At 41.7% G+C, this 14402-nt stretch overlaps 1 protein-coding gene across 24 annotated transcripts in view; it reads right to left on the bottom strand.

Moving 5' to 3' along the window:
• LOC119964463 (receptor-type tyrosine-protein phosphatase F-like) overlaps positions 1-14402 on the bottom strand; it is a 529423-nt gene that overhangs the window by 208317 nt on the left and 306704 nt on the right. For 14 of the 24 annotated variants that reach the window (XM_038793980.1, XM_038793995.1, XM_038793985.1 and 11 more), the window contains 2 exons: positions 13726-13743; positions 6075-6185 (listed from right to left, as the gene is read on the bottom strand). In XM_038793980.1, the coding sequence (XP_038649908.1) occupies positions 6075-6185; positions 13726-13743 (129 nt within the window). The remainder of the gene's footprint in view (positions 1-6074; positions 6186-13725; positions 13744-14402) is intronic. The other 10 variants (XM_038793984.1, XM_038793986.1, XM_038793989.1 and 7 more) reach the window with 1 other exon arrangement.

Below are 14402 nucleotides of genomic sequence, written 5' to 3'. Positions count from 1 at the left end.
CTGGACTCGCACAGGTTGGTCATGGGAGGGGACTTCACACAGTTATTGACCCTGGCTTGGACCGGTCAAGCTCGAAAACGGGCAGGGCGCCAGCAATGGTAAAGGAACTAAAAGGGTTCATGGAGCAGATCGGGGGGTTGATCCATGGAGGTTTGGGCAGCCGAGGGTGAAGGAATTCTCCTTCTACTCACACGTGCATAAAGTGTACTCCCAGATTGATTTCTTTATTTTGAGCAGGGCCTTACTGGCAGGGGTGGTGGACGCGGGGTACTCGACGATCACAATCTCAGATCATGCTCCACACTGGGTTGACCTGCAGGTTAGTAAAGACAGTAACCAGCGCCCACAATGGAGGTTAGATGTGGGACTTTTGGCTGACAAAGGGGTGTGCGAGCGGCTGAGGAAATGTATTCAGAACTACCTGCAGGTCAACGACACGGGGGAAATTTCAGCAGCGGTGGTCCGGGAACTGATCAGAGAGGTCAGAGGGGCCCATCTCGATACGGGTCCATAGGGAGAAGGTGGCAGGGCAGAGACGGACCGACTGGTAAAGGAGATACTACAGATCGATTGGAGGTATGCGGAGACCCCAGAGGCAGGGCTTTTAAGGGAACAGCGGAGGCTACAGGCGGAGTTTGGCTTGGTAACCACAGGGAGAGCGGTGGAGCAGCTGAGAAAGGTGAGGGGGGCGATCTGAGTATGGAGAGAAGGCCAGCAGAATGCTTGCACAGCAGCTTAGAAAGAGGGAGACAGCCAGGGAGATAGGGAAAGTAAATGACGGAGATGGGAACCTGGTTGGAGATTCAGCAGGGGTGAATAAGGCGTTTAGGGATTTCTACATTAGGCTGTATACATAGAATTTACAGTGCAGAAGGAGGCTATTCGGCCCATCGAGTCTGCACCGGCTCTTGGAAAGAGCACCCTACCCCCTACCCAAGGTCAACACCTCCACCCTATCCCCATAACTCAGTAACCCCACCCAACACTAAGGGCAATTTATCATGGCCAATCCACCTAACCCGCACATCTTTGGACTGTGGGAGGAAACCGGAGCACCCGGAGGAAACCCACGCACACACGGGGAGAACGTGCAGACTCCGCACAGACAGTGACCCAAGCCGGAATCAAACCTGGGACCCTGGAGCTGTGAAGCGATTGTGCTATCCACAATGCTAACGTGCTATGGAGTTATCTGTGGGAGGTACTAGGACTGTTCAGATTTGGGCGGGGATTTAGTGACTGGGTCAGGTTGCTGTATCAGGCTCCTGTGGCAAGCGTACGGACGAATAGGACAACATCGGACTATTTTGGATTGCACCAGAGGACGAGACAGGGATGCCCCCTCTCCCCACTGTTGTTCGCGCTAGCTATAGACCTGATTCTGTATGTATCGGACCGAATAGAGGGGATGGAAGAAATCATGCGGATTCTAGGGTAATTTGGCCAGTTTTTGGGGTATAAGCTAAATATGGGGAAAAGTGAAATGTTTTGCAGTCCAAGTGAGGCGATTGGGGGAGCTGCCATTTAGATTAGTAGGGGGAAGCTTTAGGTACCTAGACATTCAAGTGGCGCGGGAATGGGACCGGCTGCATAAATTAAATCTGGCCCGACTAGTAGACCAAATGAAGGATGATTTTCGGAGGTGGGACGCGCTTCCGTTGTCACTGGCTGGGAGGGTGCAGACGGTGAAAATGACGGTCCTCCCAAGATTCCTGTTCGTGTTTCAATGTGTCTCCATCTTTATTTACTAGGGGCTGGTTTAGCACACTAGCCTAAATCGTTGGCTTTTAAAGCATACCAAGGCAGGCCAAAGCGCGGGTTCAATTCCCGTACCTGCCTCCCCGAACATGCGCTGGAATGTGGCGACTAGGGGCTTTTCACAGTAACTTCATTGAAGCCTACTTGTGACAATAAGCGATTTTCATTTCATTTCATTCCATGGTGCTTTTTTAAACGGGTCAATAAAGTTATCACTGGCTTTGTTTGGGTGGGCAAGACCCCGCGAGTAAGGAAGGTAAAGCTTGAGCGGAGTAGGGGAGAGGGCAGGCTGGCGCTGCAAAATTTTAGTAACTATTACTGGGCAGCGAATATAGCCATGATCAGGAAGTGGGTGGTGGGGGACGGGTCGGCATTGGAGCGTATGGAAGCGGCTTCATGCAAGTGCACCAGTCTGGGGGAGTTGGTAACTGCGCCTCTGCCGTTCCTGCCGGCACGGTACTCCACCAGCCCCGTGGTGGCGGCGGCCTGAAAATCTGGGGGCAATGGAGGAGTCATGTGGGAGCAGAGAGAGCATCGGTCTGGTCCCCAACCTGTAATAATCACCAGTTTGCCCCGGGAAATATGGATGGGGGGGTTCCGGATATGGCGGAGAGCAGGGATTGAGAGGATGGGGAATATGTTTACAGAGGGGAGCTTTCAGAGTATGAGGACGCTGGAGGAGTTGGGTTGGCGAGGGGAAACAAATTCAGGTATCGGCAGGTGCGGGACTTCCTACGTAAACAGGTGTCAACCTTCCCGCTCCTACTGCTAAGGGGGATTCAGGACAGGGTAGTTTCCAGAGGGTGGGTAGTAGAAGGGAGCATCTCTGACATTTACAAGGAACTTATGAGGAGACGCAGACCAAGGAGCTGAAGCTCAAGTGGGAGGAGGAGCTGGGAGGAGAGACATAGGATTGTCTATGGGCGGACGCGTTGAGTAGAGTCAATGCGTCTGCAACATGTGCCAGGCTCAGCCTGATTCAATTCACGGTCATTCATCGGGCTCATATGACAGCGGCCCGGATGAGCAGATTTTTTGGGGTGGAAGACAGGTGTGCAAAATGTGCGGGAGGACCAGCGAACCATGTCCACATGTTCTGGACGTGCCCGAAACTTCAGGGATTTTGGCAGAGTATGCAGATGTCATGTCCACGATGTTAAAATTAAGGGTCCAGAGGTGGTGATTTTCAAGGTGTCAGAAGAACTGGGAATCCAGGAGGAGAAAGAGGCAGATGTTCTGGCCTTTGCTTCCCTGGTAGCCCGGAGACGGATACTATTAGTTTGGAGGGACTCAAAGCCCCCAAAGTCGGAGACCGGGCTATCGGACATGGCTAGCTTTCTCTGTTTGGAGAAAATCAAGTTCGCCCTGATAGGGTCACTGTTGGGGTTCGCCCGGAGGTGGGAACCATTCGTCGACTTCTTCGCGAAAAATTAATCGTTGGCAGCAGAGGGGGGCGGTGGGGGGGTTTAGTTTAGCTTATGAGTAGGGGGTTAATAAAGGTGGGTCTTGTAAGGGAGGGAGACGGCTTTTGCACTATGTTTACAGTTTCATGTACGTTTTTTATTTTGTTGTTGTTATAATACCAAAAATACCTCAACAAAATGTTTACTAAAAAAAAAAGAATTGTTTTCAGAACTGGAGAGCTGAACTCAGAGATTGGGCCATTTTGAAAGGGTGCCACAATCTTTAAATGAGCTTGCGAGTCCCCCACATCCCCCCCCCCCCCCCCCCCCCCCCCCCCCCCCCCCCCCAAGCAAAGACACCCCCTGGGGGTCCCCCCTCTTCAGGCCCCCCCCAAGCCTCCTTACAGCACCCCTTCCCTTCTAGGACCCCCACCCTTCACTCCCCCAACTTCCCGGAGGCCCCTACTTACCTGTCCTACACTCCCTCACCCTTCAAACCCCATCTCAACCCCCATTTTATGGACATGATCCCCTCGCCCCCTGGCCCTTGGCAGTACCACCCTGGCACTCAGGCACCTTTGCACTGCCACCCAGACAGTGCTCCTGCTGGCTTGGCAATGCCATCCAGCACGTTAGCAGTGCTGGGGTGGCAGTGCCAAGGTGCCCATGTTCCAGGTGGCCACCCTGCAGTTACTCTCCGATTGCCCGGGAGATCTCTCCGAATGCCGTTCCGCCTGGTCCACGTTTGTGTGGACCAGTGCTAATCAGCGCCCGGCTGCGAGTGAGGCCGTTTAATCCCGGGTGAGTAGGTCGTAAGTAGGTTTACAACCTACATCCACGAGTGTCATTCGGTCCCGCCCATTTGGGGCAGGGTTCCGACCCGGACATCTCACGGGACTCCGGAGAATCTCACGAGTCATGGAGCCTGTCGGGAGGCTTGCTGGAAGCCTCTCCTGTCATTCTCCAGCCGTGTTATGCTCTCCCTTGAGCGCAACGCGGCCGGAGAATCACACCCATAGAAAAGTTCTGTCCTAACATCAAAGAAATTCTAATGTAAACCAAGTTAGACAAAGTGACAATTATCATGGTGACTTGAATGCAAAAGTGGGGCAAGAGAAAGATTATCCAGCCAAGGACAATTTAGCTTTAGTACAAGAAGGCAATATGGGTTGAAATTGATTGAATTTTGTCAAACTAATAATTTTTTAACAGTGAACATTAACTTTCAACAATCTAAAAGAACTCTACAGAGGAGCCCAGGAGATGTCCATTGCAACCAAATAGATTACATTATTTTGAGATAAAGATTTAAAAACATTATAAGACAAGAACCTATCCAGGTGCTGACATTGGACCCGACCACAATCCAGTGATGATATCTTTAACTGTAAAACTCAAGAAAGGGTCCTTTTAAAGTCTATCATTGCCACCTCAAAGTTCACAAAACTTTCAGGTTCTGTGTTCATAAGACCATAAGACATAGGAGCAGAATTAGGCCACTCGGCCCATCGATGCTTCTCTGCCATTCAATCACGGCTGATATTTTTGCATCCCCATTCTCCTGCCTTCTCCCCATAACCCCTGATCCCCTTATTAATCAAGAACCTATCTATCACTGTCACTGTTCGTGTGGAGTTTACACATTCTCTCCGAGTTTGAGTGGGTCTCATCCCCACAACCCAAAGATGTGCAGGGTAGGTGGATTGGCCACACTAAATTGGCCCCTAATTGGAAAAAAAAAATTGGGTACACTAAATTTATTTTAAAATCTGCAAATTTTGAAATTGCGGTGGAATTTGACAGCAGGAACTTACAGTCCTGGCCATCGTGGCAGGATAATGGCATGTCACCAAACTCACAAAAGCCTTCAGGAAACAACTCCTTCTTCCTGTTGCATCCCCACTACCCCAGACTGGGATTCCTAGAAAGAATTGCGAAGCCTAAAGTCCCTTCACAAGACAGAGCAAATACTGTACTGCAGTGTCAGGAAATCATGCCAATAATGTCAAACAATCACAATGCGCTTGCATATTTTAGGCTACCTTCTGTTCAGATGAGAGCTCTGGCACTTAAAATCTCTGCCATCCCACCCCAAGGACAATTGGATGAGCTCTGAAATCAGTTCAAACTGGATAGGAGAAACTAAAACCATATTTTGCCTGCTGCTGCCTCATTTACATGTGCAAACAAGATAATAAGCAGACCAAAATTGCTGCCTAAATGTCTTTGCTGTTGCTGTATCCCACATTCTTGAAGTTCAAGTTTTTGATTACATTTTTGCTGATATAAAATAGAGCATTGGATGAAGCATATGTGATGATTCTTAAAATAATTGTAATTTTTTTATCCAAAATCAGAAAGAATAAATGCGCCCAATTAAAAATGTTCAATTAGCAGAGCCCACTTGGAAAAAAGGAAAATGATAATGCAGGTAAAGCTCTATCAAAAGTATTCAGCACTCACTTTGAAAAGGATAAAGTCTTTAAATGGAATGTATCCATCATTTACATTACCAACTTAAGTCTGGAAACCTTAGAAAGCTGGTATCCTGACAAAGTCTCCAGTCTGATCTTCTTTTGATAAAACAGAAACCTCAGGAGAGAAAAAAGTAACAAAGAACAAAAAACAAAATCTTGAAGCATTGCACCTTTGATTCATATACTTAAAACAACATTCAGGCTGCTTAGAACAGAGAAAGGAATCTATGTTGCAGATGTTTGATGGAAATGGTCCTGGTATCCTCCCTTTGTATATGTTGAAAAAGGTGAGTTAGTTTGCAACATGAAAAGAATTCAATAATTAGAATGAAAAAAAAAATTAAATACATAACAGTCCAGAAAAGATACCTCACAAACTAGACATTTGCATCAACAAACTGAAATGTGGAGCAAGTTGAAGTAGTCCACTTCCTACCTCTGACGTATAAGTTGGCAGGAGCAGAGTAACGTGTCCCAGCGCTGTTAGTTGATACACATTCATATTTGCCCTGGTCAGACTCCTCACTGTTCTCAATTTGCAAGGCTCCTGTATAAAAACACAGACAGCTCTGGTTATTTCTGATCCAACAAGCTATCCAGATCTGAGACACAGAAAATGGTAAAAAATCATGTGGTGGAACAGGATATGATGGTCTTCAAATGCAAAATGCTCACGTTTCCCCTTTGCCTTTTTCCCCCAAAGTGTGAAAGAATGAAATGAAAACACACACATTTCATTAATATTTTATTGTACCCTTGGGCTAATAACTTCAGTTTAAAACTGGCATTGAACTGAATTATTTCACTTTTGTGAAGAACAATAAAGTGAAGTATGTTTAAGGATGAATTTAGAAAAAATCACATCCTATTAAGGCATACATGAAATTGAGCTGATCTTGAAATAGGATTCTATTTCCCCAGCAACCCTCACCAGCTTCAGAGTTCCATGCTGGAGTGGTTGTCACCTGACTGCCTAAACATGAAAGATTTTTTGTTGACATAACATGCCTGGTGCTCCACTCCCTATTCTGCATTTAAATAGTGCATTGCATGGCTGTTATCCAAGACATGAAAATGAAATGAAAATCGCTTATTGTCACAAGTAGGCTTCAAATGAAGTTACTGTGAAAAGCCCCTAGTCGCCACATTCTGGCACCTGTTCGGGGAGGCTGGTACGGGAATTGAACCGTGCTGCTGGCCTGCCTTGGTCTGCTTTCAAAGCCAGCGATTTAGCCCTGTGCTAAACCAGCCCCTAACAAGTAGGCTTCAATGAAGTTACTGTGGAAGTCCCCTAGTCGCCACATTACAGCGCCTGTTCGGGGAGGCTGGTGCGGGAATTGAACCCGCGCTGCTGCCTTGTTCTGCATTACAAGCTGGCTGTTTAGCCCACTGTGCTAAACCAGCAAGAGCTATGCAGTTGTATAAAATTTGTGAAGAGCGCTATACTTAATACCCTGCTAATGAGGAAGTATACAAGGTAATGCACATGCTGAATCCAGCAATCGATAAATTCAGAGTCAGAAGCTTGCACTTAATTTGTAACTGAATTTTGATAGCTAACTTTAAGAAACTTTCAAATATAGACAGCTGTACGCCCGTGTGATACAGAAAATTTTACTTCTCTGCCGCTCATCATGTTTCACATAATGTACGACAGACGCTGATGGGCTGGGCATCCAGCTTTATTCAAGAACCTATGAAAGACATTTTAATTCGATCTGTGTGGCGAGGCTTGTTTCACAAAAACAGAACGATTTCATCAATGCATCACTGGCAGAAGCAAATTGTCCCACAAAATGCAAGTTGGCTTTGCGGAGTAGGATGCCTTGTGCCTTCTGAATTTTTAAGGAAATGTAGCCCAAGAATATAATAAAGAAAATAATGACTGCATTGTTTGCAATTGGCCTAGAACATTAGTCCTACTAACCAGCCATCTAATCCACAAAAATATTCTTGCTGCAGTTGGCTATATTTCTATTCACCATTATCACCCTGTGACAATTATTCTACCATTAGAAAAAGCAGTCAATATTTTATACAGGTTTATATAAAGATAAAATTATAAATGTATTTTAATAACGCAATGTTTTATTAACTAGGCATATAGGGACAAACTCCGAGGGCCAGGAAAGTACAGGATTTATACCGAAAGTGAAGAAAAGTTGATCACGTGTCAGTTGTGAGAAGTCTTCCTCAATAGCAGTTGCAATTTTTTATTTTAAAATCTCTTTATTGACATTTTAAAAATTAAAAAATGTAATAAATGATGTGTTACAATGGATTTAACAGAAACTTTCGCACTATCCATACACCTACATTAAAGCCTCAGAAATAATCTTGTACATATATCTTGAATCGAAAAGCTAATCTTGTTTTAGTTTTAGGATGTTTTGAAATGCTTATGGTTCGCTTTAGCTGCAGTATCCTTTTTAGAGGCTGTATTTAAAATCCTGAAAATCAAGTCTTGGCACAGTTTGCGATGAATTGCAAACAAATTTTCTTTTTGCTTTTTTGCCTGATCATGTGCCTTATTCTGAACTTGGAAAAGAGAAGAATGTACAGAAGAAAGCTAAAGCAATGCATTATTTTCCATCTGTTTTATTAGAAAGGATATGAATATCAAATCTTGGCATACAGCATCCAAGTTCACTTTGTTTAAATCCTACACTCAATCTAGACTGCTTGTGACCTTTTCTGAAAACTTGAATGGGTAAATAACCATAAACTTATCATTTCTGAACACAAATGACTTTGTGTGAACTCATTATATACCTAACCACTTCATTAAAGAATAGGAGTGCAGCATGTTGCTGTACAAATACTGCTCCAAATGAATTAAGCTCCATCCCATTGATAAACAAAAATGTCCTACACGACAACACATTAAAGATCAAAAACAAAAGTGAGTGAATGCTTCACGAAATGCACAAGTTTGGGCTCATGAAGTAGGACTTTACTAAGTTTGAAACACAATATATTGTAAATTCTACAAACTAGATCACTGGACCATTCCTATTTGGACTTTAAAAATTACAACAAAAAGGAAACTGCAGCTGCAGGAGATAAAATCATTCTAACATAGTGGAACTGTGAGATTACTACAGATATAGAATAAACTCTGGTCAACTCATTTATCTTGCCATTTGGGTTTAACAAGTCTCAACTTATTGGGGGAATCTTATTTTGCAATTGTAGTAGTGCAATAAGATGTTCAAATATGTACAAGCATCTTGGAACTAAAACACTGATTGTTTTGTTTCATCAGAGGAGTAAAAGGTATGTTTCCAAAGGTCTAAAATAGCAGAGCTGGTGACCAATAGAATGCTGATGAAATGTTCCAGCTCAGAACACATAGCTAAAAATAATCCAGAATGTTTCAAACAATGAGAAATTTAGCAGAGTCAGATCTACCTGGACATAAATACCTAACAGGCAATATTGAAAATTCTAAATTTAAATATATTAGGACGAATTCCATTAAAGTGTAAATTCAGACTTTTGAAAATACATATGAACCGCTGCAACAGCAGTTTGAAGGAAGCTGCAGTATCCTGAAGATAGTGCCCTACATAAGCTGCACTCACATAAAGATAATCAACACCTCCCAAAAGAAACAGACGTAAAAATCAAATCTGAATACAATGTGATGCATTAACAAAAGCATAATTCGGCTGTTGTTGGCCTAGGCAGAACAAAGCTACTACATTACTTTAAGATTTTCTTTTTAATTGTCAAGACACATTTGGACAAATTCAAATCATTGCCGTACACCTTCTGGCATGCATGTATTGTTATAAACAAACATGCATATGCCATGCATCCTCGGACATATATTTTAAAAATGTGTGAACATTTGGCAATGCCGCTGCGATCAAACAATGTAAACTGAGCAGTTCCACTCAATCAACCATTTTATGCTCATCAAGGGATACCAAATGCTGGATATAGTGGTACTTTCCATTATAGACTTTTGTGGCCAGCTTCAAGTACTCAAATTAAAATCTGGATGTAGCTTAAAGCATCACCAAACTGTATCAATGAGACCTTTCCATTTCGCAAATTTGTCACCTTGCATCGAAAGACCGTCAGATTTGTGCCAATATAGGCAATTTTTGAGCTGTGAATGCAGCAGTTTTCATATAGGATGTTGGTCGCTAGTAGAGAAAGGAGACTCTCTTCCTATCATTCTGGCTGAATTAAAAATAACATCCTAAAAGTGAAGAATTGGATATAATTAACTGCAACATCAACCCAAACACCTCCACTTTCCACTTTGTTGAGCATGAACTGGAAGGTAAATGATTTGCTGATGCTCAATGGTGTATCCTATAATAAATTAACTTTATATTGCTCAGGTGCCATGAGGTATTCCTTTGGTGTACATGCAGGTGTTAACAATACAGAAATCAACCTGTTCTGGGCCCACGTCACTACCAGAAAACATTGGAATTAGAATTTTCCCCACATAAATGAAAAGTGTTCACTACTTAGCTGTGCCCGCAATAATCACTGATTATCAACACATTTCAGAAACCATTCACAGTCTCACTTCTCTCCAAATCCCTGCTTAACAAGAAAGTAAAAAGTTTAGTATTTGTACGGATAACTGAACCACCACTGTATTAAATGCAATTTCCAGATGAGAGATGTATTCTCCTAACCAAGTGTCTACAGAAGATGCCGCTTGGTCAAATATCATGATTTAATCCACTTTTCCTTTGCTCATTTACAAATACAGCCTTCACAGGGCTACCAGGCAAGGATACTGCAACTTCTAAAACAACAAAATGAGTGATTTTAGACATATTAAAAACACATATTAAGAATCTCCTGAATCTATTGTCCTTAATTTACCTTTTATTGTTAAGGGTTTTATAATTCTATTTAGATTGAAAATAAGTTAATTAACAGCAAAGAATGGGCTAGTGCTATTATCATGGCAGTTTCATCAATATATGTGCCCTTTTAAAATAATTTCTGCTTAATTTAAACAGGATAAATATATATTAATTCATGTAAAGCACATCTCAATCCCTTTATCAAAGTTCAAATGAGAAATATTTTATAATGATTTAATGAAATGGATGGATTAATTGAAATAATGCTCAATTTTATTAAGTGCAGTCGATGGTGAATGGTTCCAGTGCCTAGACATTTAATGTCACCAGGAGACGGAGCAGTAGTGCCTGCCCCCAATACAAGAATAGAAAAATGAATTACATCATCCTCGTAGATTGTGTATTCAGTTTAGTTTAGTAGCCACCCAACCTCCACCCCTGTTGGGTATGTGAAGTTCACCCAATAATTTGGTAAAAGCAGAAGCTGAAATGTATCTGTGGCCATAGGCTCATTTGCTGCACACATTTTGGATGTGCAAGTCACCAACATATCTGAAGACATGACAACACGGGTGTTATCTCAATCACATTGAGCTGCAAGTAAACAAAGTAAGCTGAAAGTAATGATCTATCAGCTGTGCAAATTGGAAGGAGGCGAGATGTGATACAGTTCAAATGACTAGTTAAGTAATGTATTAGAAACAATTCTTTCTTAAACAAATCAATAGAGCCCAAGTAATAATAGAAAAAGCAGAAGTCTGATGCAGGTTTATAACAGGTGAGGAGGCCCAATGTGACTGTATTTCAGGGCTGGGAGGGGGGATTGGTGGGGTGGAGGGAGAATAATACCTGTATTACAATATTAGAACAAAATATAGACCACTAACCCCTATATTCCTCCTTTCTGTGGAGATGCCTGCGTTGGACTGGGGTGAGCACAGTAAGAAGTCTTACAACGCCAGGTTAAAGTCCAACAGGTTTGTTTCAAATCACTAGTTTTCGGAACACTGCTTCTTCCTCAGGTAAATGAAGAGGTTATGTTCCAGAAGCATAAATATAGACAAAAACAAAGATGCAAGACAATACTCGCATTCAAAGACTTTGTTTCTGGAACATTCCTCTTCATTCACCTGAGGAAGGAGCTGTGCTCCGAAAGCTCGTGTTTGAAACAAAGCTGTTGGACTTTAATCTGGCGTTGTAAGACTTCTTACTGTCCTTCCTTTCTGAAAGCTATCCACTTAATAATATTCTCTTTTCTTTTAAAATTATTTGTTTCAAATATTAATCTACTTCTAAATGTAAAGCCAGTATGCATTGTGCTTTACCATTATTAGTGACAGTATGTTTCATGTTCTAATAAACCCTATGCAAAATAAATCTATTCTTCTCTTGTTAATCACTAACTTATGCCAACTACAGCCAGTGGAAATGTTTGCCCCATTAATCTTATTTGAAAGTCTTAAGTTACTTTGAAAACCTCACTCAAACTTCTCTTGACCCATTTTCTCTAATGAAAAGAGACCTAGACCTCTTTGTAAATCTATTTCCTTAACCTGAAGGCTCTTATCGGTGTCATCAATTTAACAATTCTCTGTTGACCTCTCCATACTCTTGCATTCCTGGTTAAAGTACTTTAACTTAGCCTAATCAATCATTTATCTAGGTTTTGCATCTTGCTTTTGCTTTTGCACTTTCTACACCTTGCTGAAAAAACCTAGGATCCAATATGCTTCTCTTGAAAGGTGCATTAAAATGTTCTCTAACTTGTATCTGAACCTTTAAGTGTCTTTTCTTCAAGTTTTGAAAATGACTTGTGTGCAAGTATGTTGTCTGCATTCTCCCTCCAAAATTCATCAACTTCACATTTCTCAACATTAAATTTCACTGACATCCATGTATTAACCAAGCCCTCCTGAATTTGCACACAGTGCTCCTCACACTTAACTAAACTTGCTATTTTTCAGCCACAGGCTGAAGATTTCAAAATAGTACGGGATGAGTTTTGTGAATAGAACAAGGTTTGCCAGCAGGAATTTTAGAATTGGGAGATAAATTTGGGGCTCAGATGAAGAGAAGCATCTGATGCAGGTTCATAAGTTTAACAACGTGGAAGTGTTGGGGCTAACCTAGCTAGAAGGGGTTCAATTTAAGCAGTAAAAGTTGTATGAATCTGGAAGGGAAAAAAGATACCCATTACATATCAGTAGGTGGTATCGAGTGAAATGGGAGGGGGGGGGGGGGGGGGGGGAATTTGAATACTTGATATAAAAGCAATAAGGGCAACATTGAAGTCACATCAATTAGAAAGTAAATACAAACTGCTTAAATGGCGGCACCAAATTTTTCACTGTACGATGTACCTAAGTTGGTAGATTGTTAAACCACCATCAAGATCTTAAATCCATTAATCAGTGAAGGCAATATTGTTATATCTTTTAAAAAGCTGACTATGGCCTGAAATATCTATTGCTTTATTGATAGCAGAGTATTCCAGAGAAACAAATACAGCATCTGGAAAAAATTGAATAGATTTCACCCAAACATCACTGACATTATCAGTGTTGGCTCTGTTTGAAAACTGCTGACTACCATTGTTTGAAGATTACAAATATGCCTTGGTTCACATCTATTTGCACAATGACCAGCTAAGAGGCACTGGAAATTAACTGATTTTAACCTTCAAACTCCATTAAGTTGCCCTTCTCCTACAATGTATATTTGAAAGTTAAACTATGACTTATGCAGTAAGTGAATGAACATAGTTTGCAAACCAGAATGTGATATAATTATATTAGCTAATCAGAACGCAAAAATTATGGAGGTTTGTTTTATGTTGATGTGATCAAGCCATAAGATTTTTCAGAAAATCTAATGAATCTCAGCTTTTCTTGCATAATCTTAAGGGTCAGTACTCCTGGAGACATTCATTCCCTACACACTAGAACCAGATTCAGGCACAGCTGTAAAATGCATGTGGTCATCTGAATTTATCCAGGTGATTAAGTGGTTCCGACAAATGATCATTTGTGTCCATTTTGAGTTTTAAAAAAGTGTATAAACAAAAAAGAACAAAAATCCACTATGTACACTGAGAAGTTGAAACAGATGGACCAGTGGTTTGAGAATGAGAGAAGGGAAAGATGGGCAAAAGCAAAGTGTTGGGGTCAAGAGAATGTTAGGAAATGAGACATTGGAGGAAAGGGAAAATGGAGTGAGGACGATGATTCTGAGCACGTTCAGCATTCTTACCTCTGATTGGTGTACCACCTGGTGAGGTAATTTGAATGCAAATAAGATTAAAGAGAAGCATTAGTACAGGAGAGAAAGAAAAAAAATAAAGAAACCGAAAGAAAAAGGAAAGAATTAGATTATTATATATAATATATATATATATTTCTTTTTAAGCGACAGAAAAGGCTGATGCAAAGTAACAAGTCAGAGCAATTTCTTAGGAAGGTTAGTAAAGCTGTCCTCAGCAGTGCAGCATCCATGTAAATGCCTGGACTTGTCCAAGTTCTGGGTTAACAATAAGTCCTCAGCGAGTAAATCACATAGACAGCACTGCGTTGCAGGCAGAATATTAGGGAAAAATTTTCATATTCTTTTATCCTTTTTATTTAAACATCACATCAATCATTGCATTAGATTTTAAATCTTTTCCTGGACAGCAAGAGGGATGTATCATTTGGTCAAGGTTTATTATATGAGCTTTTATGCTGTGACACGCAGCCTAGATATTAGACATGGTAAGGGTATGCCTCAGTTAGTAGAAGATTGTCATGCACCACTGCTTTTATGCATACTGTAGGCTGAACACCAAGCACTTACCAAAGGATTCTGAGAAGTTCAACTGAGAGACAGAAAACAGAATTAAATTGGACACACCTTGCCATGGAAGGTTCTTTAAAAGTATTGATAGATAAGGA

This window comes from Scyliorhinus canicula, chromosome 4 (genome assembly GCF_902713615.1).
Source record: "Scyliorhinus canicula chromosome 4, sScyCan1.1, whole genome shotgun sequence".
Taxonomy (NCBI): domain Eukaryota; kingdom Metazoa; phylum Chordata; class Chondrichthyes; order Carcharhiniformes; family Scyliorhinidae; genus Scyliorhinus; species Scyliorhinus canicula.
The sequence above is the reverse complement of the archived record's forward strand: the minus strand, read 5'-3'. Positions and strand labels throughout refer to the sequence as shown.